Genomic DNA, 13,463 nt, shown 5'->3' with positions numbered 1-13,463 from the left:
AAAAGCTTTAGCATCTTGTAAATGCGCGCGATTTCGAGCAATGCAAACATATAGAATTATAGTTTTAGCTATTTGTTGACGTTTGTCAACGTCTAAGAGTCCTTCTCACGAAAAAAGCATTTTCTTAAAAATTCGTAGTTTTTTTTCCTTTAAATTTTTTCAGGGCCACAATTGATTAACTAACTACCCGGATTCTGATTTTCATGGTCATTGAAAAACTGTGACATTATCTTCCATAAGCCCAAACTTGAGTAAACATTGAAGATTTTTTAGCGTTTTGGCTGAGTTTGTGCTTTGGGAGTTTTCTACATTGTTTCTAGTCTGTCATTATACAGTATTCTTGTTCAGCACGCGTGCAATGACCGCGCTTGGCTGACTTCCGAATGCTCACCACTGATATGATAATTTTGGTGCGACCCAAAAAGAAACTGTAAGGTTGAAAAAACGAACAACAGTATTTTTTCCTGTTCAAAAATTCCAGCGCCAAGCGCAAGAACTCTCACACTTGATAAAACGCGAGCATCCAAAACGTCTCCGAAGTATTGCATTCTGCTGTTATAGGTGGTTTTCACGTTACGTCATCGCCGCCATGCTGGTGGACGGTAAACAAAAGATCGCTCATTAGCTCGCTTTGTTTGTCCACCAGCATTTGTTCATTACACCATTGTTATTTGTGTCTCCCGAGATTGCATGAAAACCACCTATTGGTTGATATGTACTTCAAAAGCGGGTTTCATTTACATCTCAAAGACCTGTCAAAATAACAAAGGTTAATGACCAATGGTCATGCGCACAAATTGTACCACAGATGTTCACTGTTGAAGCATCTTCTTGCCTCCAAATTGCCGCTATCCATAAAGAATTTTCTACAGAACCGTACAAGAGGAAATTGTTGGAGAGAGTCAATGTCAAATACATTTGTCGGCGACATTGCTTGGCATTCTACGGAACTGCAAATTGTTTGTGGTTTACTTTGTACAAGGTAAGTGGTCGTTTCTTGCGGTGAATTATTTTTGTTTCTTTCTTGCTTAATCACATGTAAGGACCCTTAAAACGGGTAAATTTTACCTTAATAGTGAAGGAACCTTGAGATACACCGTTTCTGCCTGAAAGTACCTCAGGGATAGACGAATCAAACATGTTAACTTATATTTAAAGGGAACATGTTTTCCCAGGGGAATGCCATGTGGAAGACACGAGAAATGCTTGTCGGAAAATGAGAATTAAAGTCCAAATGAAGACTAATTTGGGGGTCATCCTGTGAAGTTTTTTTTTGGTTTTCTAGCTATTATTCTCATTGGCTCTATTGTGTTGACTTCTCACTGGCTGCTTTGTGTTAATTGTTTTACGTCACTTGTGAGGTTCATAGGTTATTACACTGAGTATAAGCCGCAATTAGGGCGTGGCCCAAACGCGCGAGGGAGGCACGGGTGTCTTCCTCGCGCGCGTGCCTCCCTCGCGTGCTCGTTCTTAATTCCTAGCGCCTGCTACGCTGGCTAAGACGGCAGACGTTGCTTTAACACAGTATGACGACATTTGCTTTTTAAATGAAGATATTTCTTTATGCCAGGAGCCGATTACTTAATCGGCTCCTGTTTATGCCCAACCCTAAGCGATACTTTTAAGGATAAAAATATTGGCGCTCTGTCTCAAGCATCATAAGTGAGACCAAAATCTGCGATTTCTACCCGTAAGCGGGTCTACGAACATCCCCGTCATTTTCATGTCGCGAAACGCCCCAACCGGCGAGACAGTTCTTCCTTTCGTGGACGGTCGCTGCCATTTTTTAGACACTTGGAAAATTTTTGACCCGTTATTTAGTCTGCTCAGGCCCTCCCCCCTCCCCCCGCCTTGGTACACTAGCAACTGTCTTTCAACAGTGACCCTAGCCATTTCCGTAACTTTTAACGAAAATTTAACTTGGGCTTCAACGTGGTTCTTTCTAACACTATTCAGGAAGGTATTATTTGCCTTTTTGTAACTTAATCTGAGGAATATACCGTCGGTTGCATCTAAGCGTACGTGGACACGAGACAAAGTAACATGTTCTAATAGGGTGCAAGACATTGGTTAACCATTAACAGAAGCATATAACCCCGAATCGGGGTTATATGCTTCTGCCATTAACTATAGTAATAACGCTTGTCCACACAAACAATCCCAGAAATCGTTGCGCCGAAAGCTTGTGCCTACCGTAAACTTCCGCTTATAAGCCCCTGGGCTTATATAACTTCGTAAGGGGCTTTAGGAGGACTTATGAAAGGGGAGGGGGCTTATATCCTGGGGGCTTATAACGGAACTGAAAAAAGGTTTTCAAAACAAGTTACATAGTAGATCAAAATACTTTTTGAATTTACTCGTTTCTTAAGCTTCAAAACGTCGTAAAAATCTAATTCATTTCAATACAAGCTAGACGGGGGCTGGGCTTATATCCGGTGGGCTTGTAGCCGGGTGCATTTTTTTGTTCACAGGTAGATGGGCCTAAAACTAGAGGGACTTATAACCGGAAGTTAGCAGTATATCACTAACGCTGCGCACGTATTTGGTGCCTGCCATATAACAAAGTGTTTTTTGAAACCTGATGTCATTCAGGAAGCCTCTGCTTGTGGAACTTAAAACAGTCGGTACGTTTTCTTGTATTTCGGAAGTTTACGCACTGAACATATCATAAGCTTATAATTTGGTTTTAGAAAACCTAACTCGTGCGTAGGATATACAGTATTGAATTCATTTGGACCTACTTGAACTTCGTTGTAAATTGGACTTGACACGGTTGATTTGGATCTGGATCTCTTCGAAACGTTGAATGTATATTTTATGGAATAATGATACGGTTTTTACACACGGAGTTCAAGTGTTCGACTTATCTTCGCAACAAGGTATTCCCGTTATAGTTTCTGGAGTAGAGAATTTGACTTTATTCGTGCGAAGCTCAATCTTTTCTGACGCTAATGTATTTTCCTTATTCAAGATTACTAATATTATTTTTTTATATGGCTCAAGGCTTAAGAGCGAAAGAATTGCATATTAGTAGGAAAGTGTCTCTTTAAAACTTATTTTATTAAAACCAACAACAATCATTTTTTGTTAGAAATTTAACTTGTAATAAAGGACCACACTATTTACAGATGAAACAACTTCATAGACGACAAAGATGTGATGCCAAAGTTCTTTAAGAAAATAATAAAAAATCTCCTTCGATTCTAAACATTTTGAAAATGCAAACTATTATATCATCCCCAACAACGCCAGTTGTAAAATATTTATTTCCCCACAGGAGCGCCTGTTTCCCCAGTATGGGCGCATCTGTTAATCTTCCAACAACTGAATTCTAGTTTTAAATACTGACATCCTTCAGTAATGACCTAATCTCCAGCCTTGTTCCCAGGGTCCTCTCGAGGGAAGAGAGAAGACCCTGGGAACGAAGTTGATAAATCGCTCTCCGCTTGGATGATATAGTGATCACGTGCCCTCCATGGATTCGGCGCGAGAGTCCTGGGCTCTATTTGTGACAGGTCGCCTCGTGAATACTTTGTTGGTTAACCAGATAACGAAGGAAAATATCCTCAAAGGAATCTGACTGCAAAGAAAAAAGAAAACAGTAGGCCGTGACGAAGATGTTTGAGAAAATATCAGGAGTCTGTTTATGAGTGCTTGCAGTACAACAAATGCCGAAATATCAAATTAAAAAAACCCTTCTGTGTCTGTAACGGTTACTGGCCTCCGAGAAAGCTCTCTATTAAGAGTGGCGAGCGAACGCGCGAGCGAGCGGCGAAGCCCTCCACCCCTCGCACTCGCGTCCCCTTCGCGAGAGGCTCTCGCGTGACTTCTCGCGACTTCCCTTAAAAAGCTTGCTCAAAGCCCAACGGTTCTCAGTCTCAATAAGCAGACACATAGTTTGCGTTTTCACTATGGCTACACCACTATAGTTGAAGTTTTCACGATAGCTAAATCACGGGACAGACAGAAGACAGTTACCATCTAAAACTAAATCAAATCTTTCTAATGCAGTTACTGTTGGCACCGGCACTAAGCAGGGGAGGGGTGGATGGAGGCATGGAGTGGAGCGGAAAGACCCCACTCTCCACCCCTGTGCTTCTGGCTAATAAAAGCACTAAGAGACTTACTTTGTTTCTTCTACTTTCGCTTCATTTCCGCTGATGATAAAGAGGGGGAAGAGTATAGCAAACACACATCCACTGCAAACAAAAAGAAACAGAGAATTTACGGCTCATTTTTTATCCTCTTTTGAAACCAACAAATGCGTAGAGCGGGTAGATCATAGAGTTTGGTTAAACCAGCTCTTTAATATCTTAAGTCAATACATCTGTAACTTGACTATAGCCCCAATGGCCGTATATGTTTCTTGTCTGATGCCAGCAAAGATTCATCTATTTGGTTGGTTTAGCGACCACCCGAGAGCGACTAAAGGATCTTTCTCTTGTTCCAGGGTTTTTCCTCTTGTCAACTATGTCATTCTAGCACTACGACGGGAAAACCCGGAGAACGAGGATGATTTAAGTATATTCCTTAGGTCTCCATTGCGCACCCTTACTGCGTATAATTTTACCGGAGCTATCGCGCGCGCAGCGGAGCACCACGAGTAAGAAAATTTGTTTATCTATGTATCCAAGAAATTTTGGTTCTGACAAAATCGTCCGTACGTTCATCCATCCCTCATGTAAGCTAGAGTGAAACATCGCATTTCAACCACCCGCGCGTTTTGGCGGTAAAGCCGAGTCTTCTCTACGACTATCGCTAAATTTTAATGTTTTCACTGACATGGAAAACAGAGAAAGAGCTACAATGGAGACAAATTTCTTTGGAAGAAAAACATTTAATAGCGGCGGTGAGAAAATGAGTAATGCTAGCGGCCACCAAAGTGAACATGAGCGACAGTGGAAAAACGAAAAAGCGTACAGGAGCACCTACGAGATCTCCTCCATAAAACTTGTAACTAGGAAGATTCACGTTGTTGTTTTGCAAAACATCGCAATATAAAAAAGTGTGCAGCACGTGCAAATTTTTTTTTGGCTGTTCTCGTTGCCGTCACCATTTAGTCTAGCGTTACACGATTTTTTTGTTTGAGTAAACCATAACTATTTTAACGAAAGCTGCGCTTTTTAAAAGTCCTGGCTCAACTTAAATATAAGGCAAGATTAGCGCGCGCACATCAAACATGGCGGCTTTTGCCGATGGCTCAAGCTCGAAAATATGATTATATTCATTGCTATTTTAAGGGATCATTGCGTAAATACATGTTGCTTCTAATCCCAAACAAGTATGAGGACCCCCCAATTTCATTTCAGAAATTAAGTTTCCATAACAAAAACAACCAATCGGTAAAAATTGACAAAAATCTCATTGCAGGGTCTGTTTCAAAAGAATGACCTTAAAATCACCTATACTAAGCACCAGTACTGAGGGGTGGTCGACATATTCGCAAGTTCTCCCCTACACAAATAGTGGGCGTTTAGGAGGTGACACGGTAGAGAGAGGAGAGATTTCAACCCAACAATTTTTTATACTGACCTGATTATAAATGAAGGAGGTAACGACGTCAAAACAGCGAGTGGAAGACCAAACCCAACAAAATAAGGCCAGTTTGATTCCATGTAAGAAAGTCGTTTAGAAGCTGTCCAACCTATGGCAACAAAAATGTGATCAGTTCTTATTTCAATGTAGTGAGTAGTAGTGATTGGTGAATGGCACAGAATGGTTACTGTTCAAAATCGGAGCTCCCTGACTATTTTACACTAGAGAATCCGTTAAATTGCGCACCCATGCAGATACTGGCGTCACAGTTTTATACTCTCATAAAGCACGCCTTTTCAACCAATTGGAGTGTGTGTTATATCACAACTTTATTATAAAACAAGTTATCAAATGTTAGAAGTTTTACCATTCTGCTATCGGGAGGGGGCTTAACCTCTTTCAATAAAATTAACGGTGTTAACTTTTCTGGTGAAAAAAAGTACAGTGAAGCTCACCGGGGTTTATATTCTTTGAGAATACGCGAAAAAACTCTAAGCGAAATTACGTCCTCAAATTTAAAGGTCTCTTATTTCGCGCGAAAATCGCTCTGAGTTAATGAGCCTTTCACGTACTTTTCTTTACTCACCCATATTAACCCACTTGTATTCAAATGTGTATAGAGAATAGAGAAGACACATGTGACCAAGACTTATTACAGGTCCCAAGATAGGAAGAAAGCTTGCTACCATAGCCTGTCAGAAAAAGAAAATGCTGCCGATTATTAAACCGACTTCACTAGTACTATCATTGCTCAATTGGCAACGCACCGGTAATGCTTACTGTAAACTGTCGCTTACAAGCCCGCAGTTGGCTTATACATCTTCGTAAGGGATTTAGGAGGGCTTATAAACAGAGAGGGTTATATCCGAGGAGGCTTATAGCCGGACGAGAAAACTGAAGCGCTTCCAAACAAGCCATAGCAGTGCGGATGAAAGTACGTTTAGCATTCACCGGTTTTTAATGAAGCTTCAAAACGTCATAATAAATGGAATTCATTTAAATACAAGTCAGAGGGGAGCTTATATCCGCGGGTCTTATAATCGGATGTATTTTTTGGTTTGCAGGTAGATAAGGGCCTATATTGAGATAAGGACTTTTAAGCGGCAGTTTACGGTAGGTCAATGCTTTGAGTCCCATTGAACTTCTGACGTATTTCCAGGTTTTACTTTTCACATTTTTTCTTTATTTAAATTTTATACTTGCCGGACCAACCAGTCACATGATATAAGGGAAAATCAAGAACCTCACGTCCCTCCACGGTTTGTAGAAGAAGGTGAACTTAAAAGCAAGAGCAGATTTAGCAAAGACAATGTATCGTCAATAGAGAAAGCAGGCGTGGATTAGCGCGCGCCGTCGTCAAGTTGTCTTTGCTTGACACGTTAGCTGTTTGATGGAGAGAAAAGTTCTGCATTTACGAACTACATCTGAGGGTGTCTTAAGCAACGAGCAATCCAGTCATTCAGTTTAGTCGGGTCTCGCTCTTTAACGTTCTGAGATGTGAGGGACCCGCTCTCGGAAAAAATTATCTCGACCTTGCGGGCTATTACACGCAGGCCTCGGTTGGGACATGAACACTCCTGCCAAGTCTACAGGTTAGAGCCACTGCAAAAGTAAAATTCACTACTGCGAATATAAAGGACCGGTAACGTTATTTTGAAGCAGAGTAGCAGAGTTTTGACGGTGGTTGACAAAACCAAGTTCAAAGCCGTTTAAATTTTACCAACGCCGATATAACAGTATCAGGGGTCATTTTTGAGGGCAACGGAGAGGTTGACCCCCCCTTCCCCCTCCCCCTAAAAAAGTTAAGTCTGTAACACAGAATAAGTGCACTTCACTTAAAATACCTGAACAAGAAAAAACATTTGCAGTAAAAAACTAAAGAAGAAATCTGCCACTGTTTTACTGATGTGGGATGACACACTGAAAGAGGAAAAAAACAAAAACAAAAATAGATTAACTTCTTGACGAAAAGTTATATGCTGTGACTTCTTTCAAAAAGCCCTCTATTGTTCCATTGGACTGAAAAATCTTTAAATTTTCAATCCCTAGAGACGACAGTGTATGAAAATTGAATTAAACGTTGACCCCAGCAAAATAGTTGGTCAACTGTGCCACAGTTTTTAAAACTTGCAAGAACTACAAACAAATTTCAGACAGGAGGTGGTCAGAGAATCCTAGCCTGTGAGCAAGTTATCCACTTCGAGTAACAGCACGGCAAGCTGCAAGAGAATGTACAAGTAAACAGCCTCTTGCTCTTTTATCCCCATTAGCATGCACCTGGTGCACGAATTCCCACGACATCCCTCAAAAGGAGAGCTTGCTTGCGCGCTACGAGAACTGACAAGCAAATAACACTATTTGATCATAGCTTGAGTTTCAGCCATATTCTTGAGTAGCAAACACCTAAGAGAGATGGGAGCTTATGACAACAAGTAGTTGGACGAAATTCAGGCTAGTCCCAACGGCCGTTTTTACCTTAGACTCGGACGTTAAAGTCGTCTAGTCGTATTTAATGTTTAACGTTTAAGTCGACCGGTGTAAAAACAGGACGCACAAAAGTTGACGATAACATTAAGAAAAACAACTCTGACTCTTCCCAGTGACCTTTGGGCGAATTGAGCAAAAATGCGTCCCAGATTACGGCGTCCCATTTTTATACTAGACACATTTATTGTCTGAGACGTTAAAGCTGTCTGTTAAGTGCGTCTGGACGCTTATGTCGTCAGACGTTAAATTCGTCTGTCTTTTTTTTCCCTGTTTTTATGCACACTCAACATTACTAAAGCTGTCTTAGCACGACTTCAATGTCTCTAGCACAAGGCGTCCCTATTATTCCTTTTAAATGTGTGCCAAATAAAAAATTTGGGAATAACATTAAGGTATGATTTCATTATTCAACCTTGTTGGGTTATAAAGTAACTGTTAGACTATGTTTATTTCAACCTTTCTTTTCCAACAGTTGCTAAAAATCCAAGTGGTCTTCCCCTTGTGTTGCGGTATGCTGAGTCAGCAATTTCCTGGCAAAAAATCGGTAACTTAAGTTAGATCCATTTGCCAGTTTACCCGCATCTTTGCACAAAGAGTGGCCAGATTTAGGAAAAGTTGTATAATCATATACAAAGGTAGTTTAAAGCGAATCAATATGCTACCATTTCAGGCATGTAATAAACACCATTTCTACCCTGGGAAAAATGGAGTCCTTGTTTACACTTTTGTGGAACCATAAATTAGTAATGAGAGCTGTAAAAATGGTGCAGGGTTTTCAAATGGGTTTTTAGTAGGTGGCAAAAACTTTGGAGCAGGTGAAGATGACTGGTTTGGCAACATCCCCCTGGGGAAAATTTTGAAATCTGGGCCTCTTAGAATGCTTTTTCAGCGTTCTGGAGCAAAAATTAGAGTTTTTTAACAGAACACAAACATCACTTAATTTTGGCTTTTTCATTCAGTGACAGCAGATTCATTATAAGAGCAAGAGACTTTTTTCTTGCAAGACCAATGGAGAAAATACTGAACAAGATAGGCTCATCTTGCTCTACTGGGTAGCCAATCAGAACACAGCATTTGCTTCATCTTACCTGCTTGTGGAAGCAGCCATATAAAAATAAACCATTACTAATATCAAAAGAGCACCAAGAATTACCTTGAGTAAAACCAGAGTTATTAAAGTGGAACTGTTATGAAACCCGTTAGACTCTTTTGTTATATGTTTTTGTTAGCTTTTTTGGACCTGACCGTGCCCGATGTTCAATAGCATTCCTATCATTTTGAACTTACCGACCAATAGAAACAACTCATTAATTTATTCAGTCACAGTTTGTGAACAAAAAACAAAACATTGTGCACGGTCAGGGAGCTTCCAACATAACCTACAGCACCATTGTTTTCAATTTGATGTTTGCTGGCTTTCCTAACCAGTCTCCCCTACTAACTATGGTAAAACTAACTTTCTAGTTTACCAAGCCAACTTAAATGTATTTTTCTTTCATACCTGATACCATAATGAGTTGAGGGGTTTGCTCAGCCAATACAGAGGTAACACCCACAAAGCACTGAACAAGTATGACAGAAAAGGTCCCATCCACTTCCATAGCCATAAACCCTGATGCTGAGTACTGCCACTAACTATATCTACGGCAAAAAGGAACAACAAAAGATTGTAATATAATAAAAAAGGTTTTAAATTAGTTAAAGAGTAGAGAGTGTACTTGGCTTATCCAGCTACAACCCAGGTCAAAATATCTTGGGACACTTGAGGAAATGACGCACGAAGACACACTCTGCTAAATGGACTCAACTTCAACTTCATCTTTATTTAAATTTGGAAAATATATAACAAAAGATACATTGGGACTGGCCTGCAGTTAGCGAGGCTATTCGAGGCAGGCCAGGCTACATTAATTTACTACAAACTAACTCGTATTCTAACTCTTAAAAAAGCTTGGGAATGTTGTTATAAGAACCTATTTCTACTGTTCCCCTCTCCCCCAAGTAGTGTTGGTTGAGTTGACACATCAACACTGCACCAGAGGGGAAGGGGGGGGGGGATGGAAAATACCTCATTTTGGTGAGCTATTGCATTTGTGTCCCAAGAGTTTTGACCAGGGTTGTAGTTTACAAGCACTCTATAAAGCAGAGACCTTGGAATGTACTTTACTTTGAAAGAAAGGTTTTGAAGGCTAATAAGCTACATTGTACAACCAGCCCCTGTGTGATTACACCCCTGTCCCTTCTCCAATGTTGATTGCTGTGCATAAGTAAGGGCACCCAACCACAATTTCTTCCTAGATACATTACAAACACTTTTTAGGCTATCCAGAGTACTTTTAGATCTCTCTGGAAATGCATTCTAAGAGGCACTACAAAATTTGTACCTGTTCGGTCATCCTAGGGGGACTTGAGTCTTTTCGAAATTACAAGGACATCAGTATTATTTTCCCAAACACTTAAGATGCAATTTAACTATTAAGAAAGAAAGAATTTTTCTGATTCCTCTCTCTGTCACCTTTTTGAATCCAAAAATTTAGGTTTCCTTTTCTACAAAAAATAGCCTAACCTGGGCAGTGAAATGTGAAAAATTAACTCTTCAGAAAATCATAGGGAATTTATTATATAAGCTTCGAAAAAAATTGTACATGGATGGAATGGTCATCTAGAAAGTTTTAGCCATCCTCAACTAAAAGAAAAATTTTGGCAATATTTGCTTCTCCGAACAGATAAAACAGTTGCTGGGTGCCCCTGTATAATAAACCATCATATGAATGCCTGGATAAAAGAAAACCAGAAAAAAATCTTTTATCATCTCCGTAACTATGCATCCTCATTGATGGAGAACAGAGCCTTCAAGAAACGCTAATTATTACTTACTGAATATGAAATGAGTGAGGTTCTGTAGTCCAGGAATAATGAAGCCTTCAAAAAGGAAAATGCTCATCTAGGAGAAAGCACCAGTATAAACATAACTTCTGACAAACCACTAGTAGACAACATGGAAATCACATTTTTTTTTTCAAACCTCTCTAGAGAAAAAATTGGTTATATTCTCAAGAGGTTTGAAAAACTGGGTTAAAAATCCAGTGTTTAACTGGCAAAGGGAAGCCAGTTTTGGTTTGAAATTTGAAATATATTCTCACGGAATAATATTTTGGCTATACTTTCTCTTTAGACAAAAAATCGTACCTCTTAGGTAAAAAAAATTAAAAAAATACAAACTGAGAACATAGTACAGATAACAGATTTTGTTTGTAATGAAGTCAGCCAGTATTAACTTCCTTGAACAAGGACGCATGATTCATAACCAGAAGAAAACCTTATTAAATGGCTGGTCAACAGATAATGTTGAATCAAAAATGGGTCTTCTCTGGTCAAATCCTTGAATGACCGGTCATTCATGATGTCAGATCCCTACTGTTTTATGACCAAATGCACCCTTTATTCTAGTGTACATTTTGGATACATAAAATTTAAAGTCACCAAGCACTTACCCAAAATATTCCCCCATTCAAAAGACAGCACTGTAACATTTTACTAAATATTTCCTTCACACCAACTGAACTAAAAAGATAGCAAAAAAAGAACATGAAAAAAATCATTTGACATGATCTCTAAGTTGAATCATTTGCACCAATGCTTAAACATGGCTGGTTAATAAAAACTCCTGTCAGAAATGTTATTAAAGCTTGAGCCAGCTAATATTTTGTGGTGCTTAAATTCTGGAAGATGTTTCGCAGAGATTTGGTAAAAAGATAGCAACATGTAACCCTGTCTATTATCATGGGTGACAGGGTTTTTTCATTATTATTGTTGTTGCTAATAGCCTTTTTATATAGTATTAAACTTTTAATGCAATTTATTAAATATTCACTGGTCTTCAAAGAAATAGAATAATGTTAATTTAGACACTGGCTATCACATGTAAAAAAAAATGTTAAAAAAAAATGTAGCTCAACTGCAGACAGTGATTTGATGCAGCGCATCATGCTTACATGATAGGCCTTTTTGCATTAAGTGATCAAGTGATCAACTTTCGGTAAACATGAAAACAGTTCACTTTTGAAAAATTTTGTTAGCACGAGCTGAAAGAGCATATTAAAAATAATTATTAGGTAACCAGTAAAATGTTCAGCCGTGTATCTCAAAAGTAGTGATTGCAGCGGCGCCAAATGTTGGAAGGGTTCGTATGAGAAAAACAACTTTCACTACCCAGTCACGCTTGAATGGTTTTCCATACAAATACTTGTGAATTTCTTGAAACATTTCCTTTAGCATTACGGAGCTCAAATATCATTTTAATTCATAACAGGTACTTTGAGCCCTTAAATGCGTAAGGGAAAGATTTAATGACAGCTTAAAAATTTCAGAATTTACAAGGAGTAGTATGGAAAACCACTCAAGCGCAGGTGAAAAAGTTGTTTTTTTCATACAAATCCTTCAAATTTCAGCAGCTGTTGCAATCGCTACTTTCGAGATATATGGCTCAAAATTTACAAGTTACCTATTTTTAATAGGCTCTTTCAACTCTTGCTAACAAAATTTTTCAAAAGCGAACTGTTTTCGTGTTTATGGAAAGTTCATCCCCTGATCAACTACAACTATAATGCAAAAGGCCTATTATAAGTTTGACATGTGCCAATGTTCTGTCAGGATGTCTTCTACTTTGAATACTAACTAAAGTGCTCTGTTTAGCAAAGCATCTACAGTAGTTAATGAATCAAATAACATGTACATGAAACTGTGATATAATTTTCTCACCTATTTTTGTTGTTATTTGCACAGATGCAAGCTTATATATGAAAAACGTTCGTTGGAAATTCAAGGTACAGTAACAAAGGATTGCAAACAAAACCAGCAATTTGAATTAAATGGATTATCACGGCTCTCTTGAAGACTGTCATAATGTGACACTGTTTGTAGAAGAAAACTTAAATTTGCATGAATTCCGATTTCCATCCGATTGTTTGGTTCCCAAAGAAGACAAGCAACATTTTTTTATAATTATCATTTCCACATCAGCCTCTAGCGTTTCTCTTTCAGCCTATGTTAACGACAATCTGAACAACAAGTTTAGCTTACTTTAGATCCTTTTTCTTCTCCACTGTTTTGGCTCCGTGCCTGGTTCTTCGGTGAGGCTGAACATTAGTATTGTATTGATTCTCCGCGTGATTTCCTTCTAGAATACTTTTAAGTCTAAGGAGTGCTGTCATCCCAATCAGAGAATCTTTCAATCCATGGACCATACCAAGAACTATTGGCTTTAAATCGCTCATAATTGAGAAGATTTTCTTCGTTCAAATGTTTTTATTTTGTATTTTTTTGGCCAACTCTCTTTCCAGACCTCCCTCGGCAAACTTGGTAACCTCGCCGAGCTAGTGTGCAGTCCTCGTGAGCGTGTCACGCACTTGACTAAGTCACGAAACAGTACGAGGTTAATA

General features: G+C 39.1%; 1 protein-coding gene across 1 annotated transcript; it reads right to left on the bottom strand.

Annotated features, from left to right (window-relative positions):
• Window positions 1-3,022: 3,022 nt before the first annotated feature.
• LOC140950536 (etoposide-induced protein 2.4 homolog) lies at window positions 3,023-13,453 on the bottom strand. Its single transcript, XM_073399776.1, has 10 exons — window positions 13,105-13,453; window positions 11,517-11,586; window positions 10,900-10,966; window positions 9,524-9,663; window positions 8,479-8,552; window positions 7,380-7,455; window positions 6,122-6,227; window positions 5,533-5,644; window positions 4,128-4,199; window positions 3,023-3,580 (listed from the first exon to the last, which is right to left on the bottom strand). Exons 1-10 carry the CDS (start codon window positions 13,296-13,298, stop codon window positions 3,463-3,465), a joined length of 1,029 nt encoding a protein of 342 aa, XP_073255877.1. The 5' UTR covers window positions 13,299-13,453; the 3' UTR covers window positions 3,023-3,462.
• Window positions 13,454-13,463: the final 10 nt, after the last annotated feature.

This window comes from Porites lutea, chromosome 10 (genome assembly GCF_958299795.1).
Source record: "Porites lutea chromosome 10, jaPorLute2.1, whole genome shotgun sequence".
NCBI lineage: Eukaryota > Metazoa > Cnidaria > Anthozoa > Scleractinia > Poritidae > Porites > Porites lutea.
Note: the sequence above shows the minus strand (reverse complement) of the source record. Positions and strands in the feature narration are given on the sequence as shown.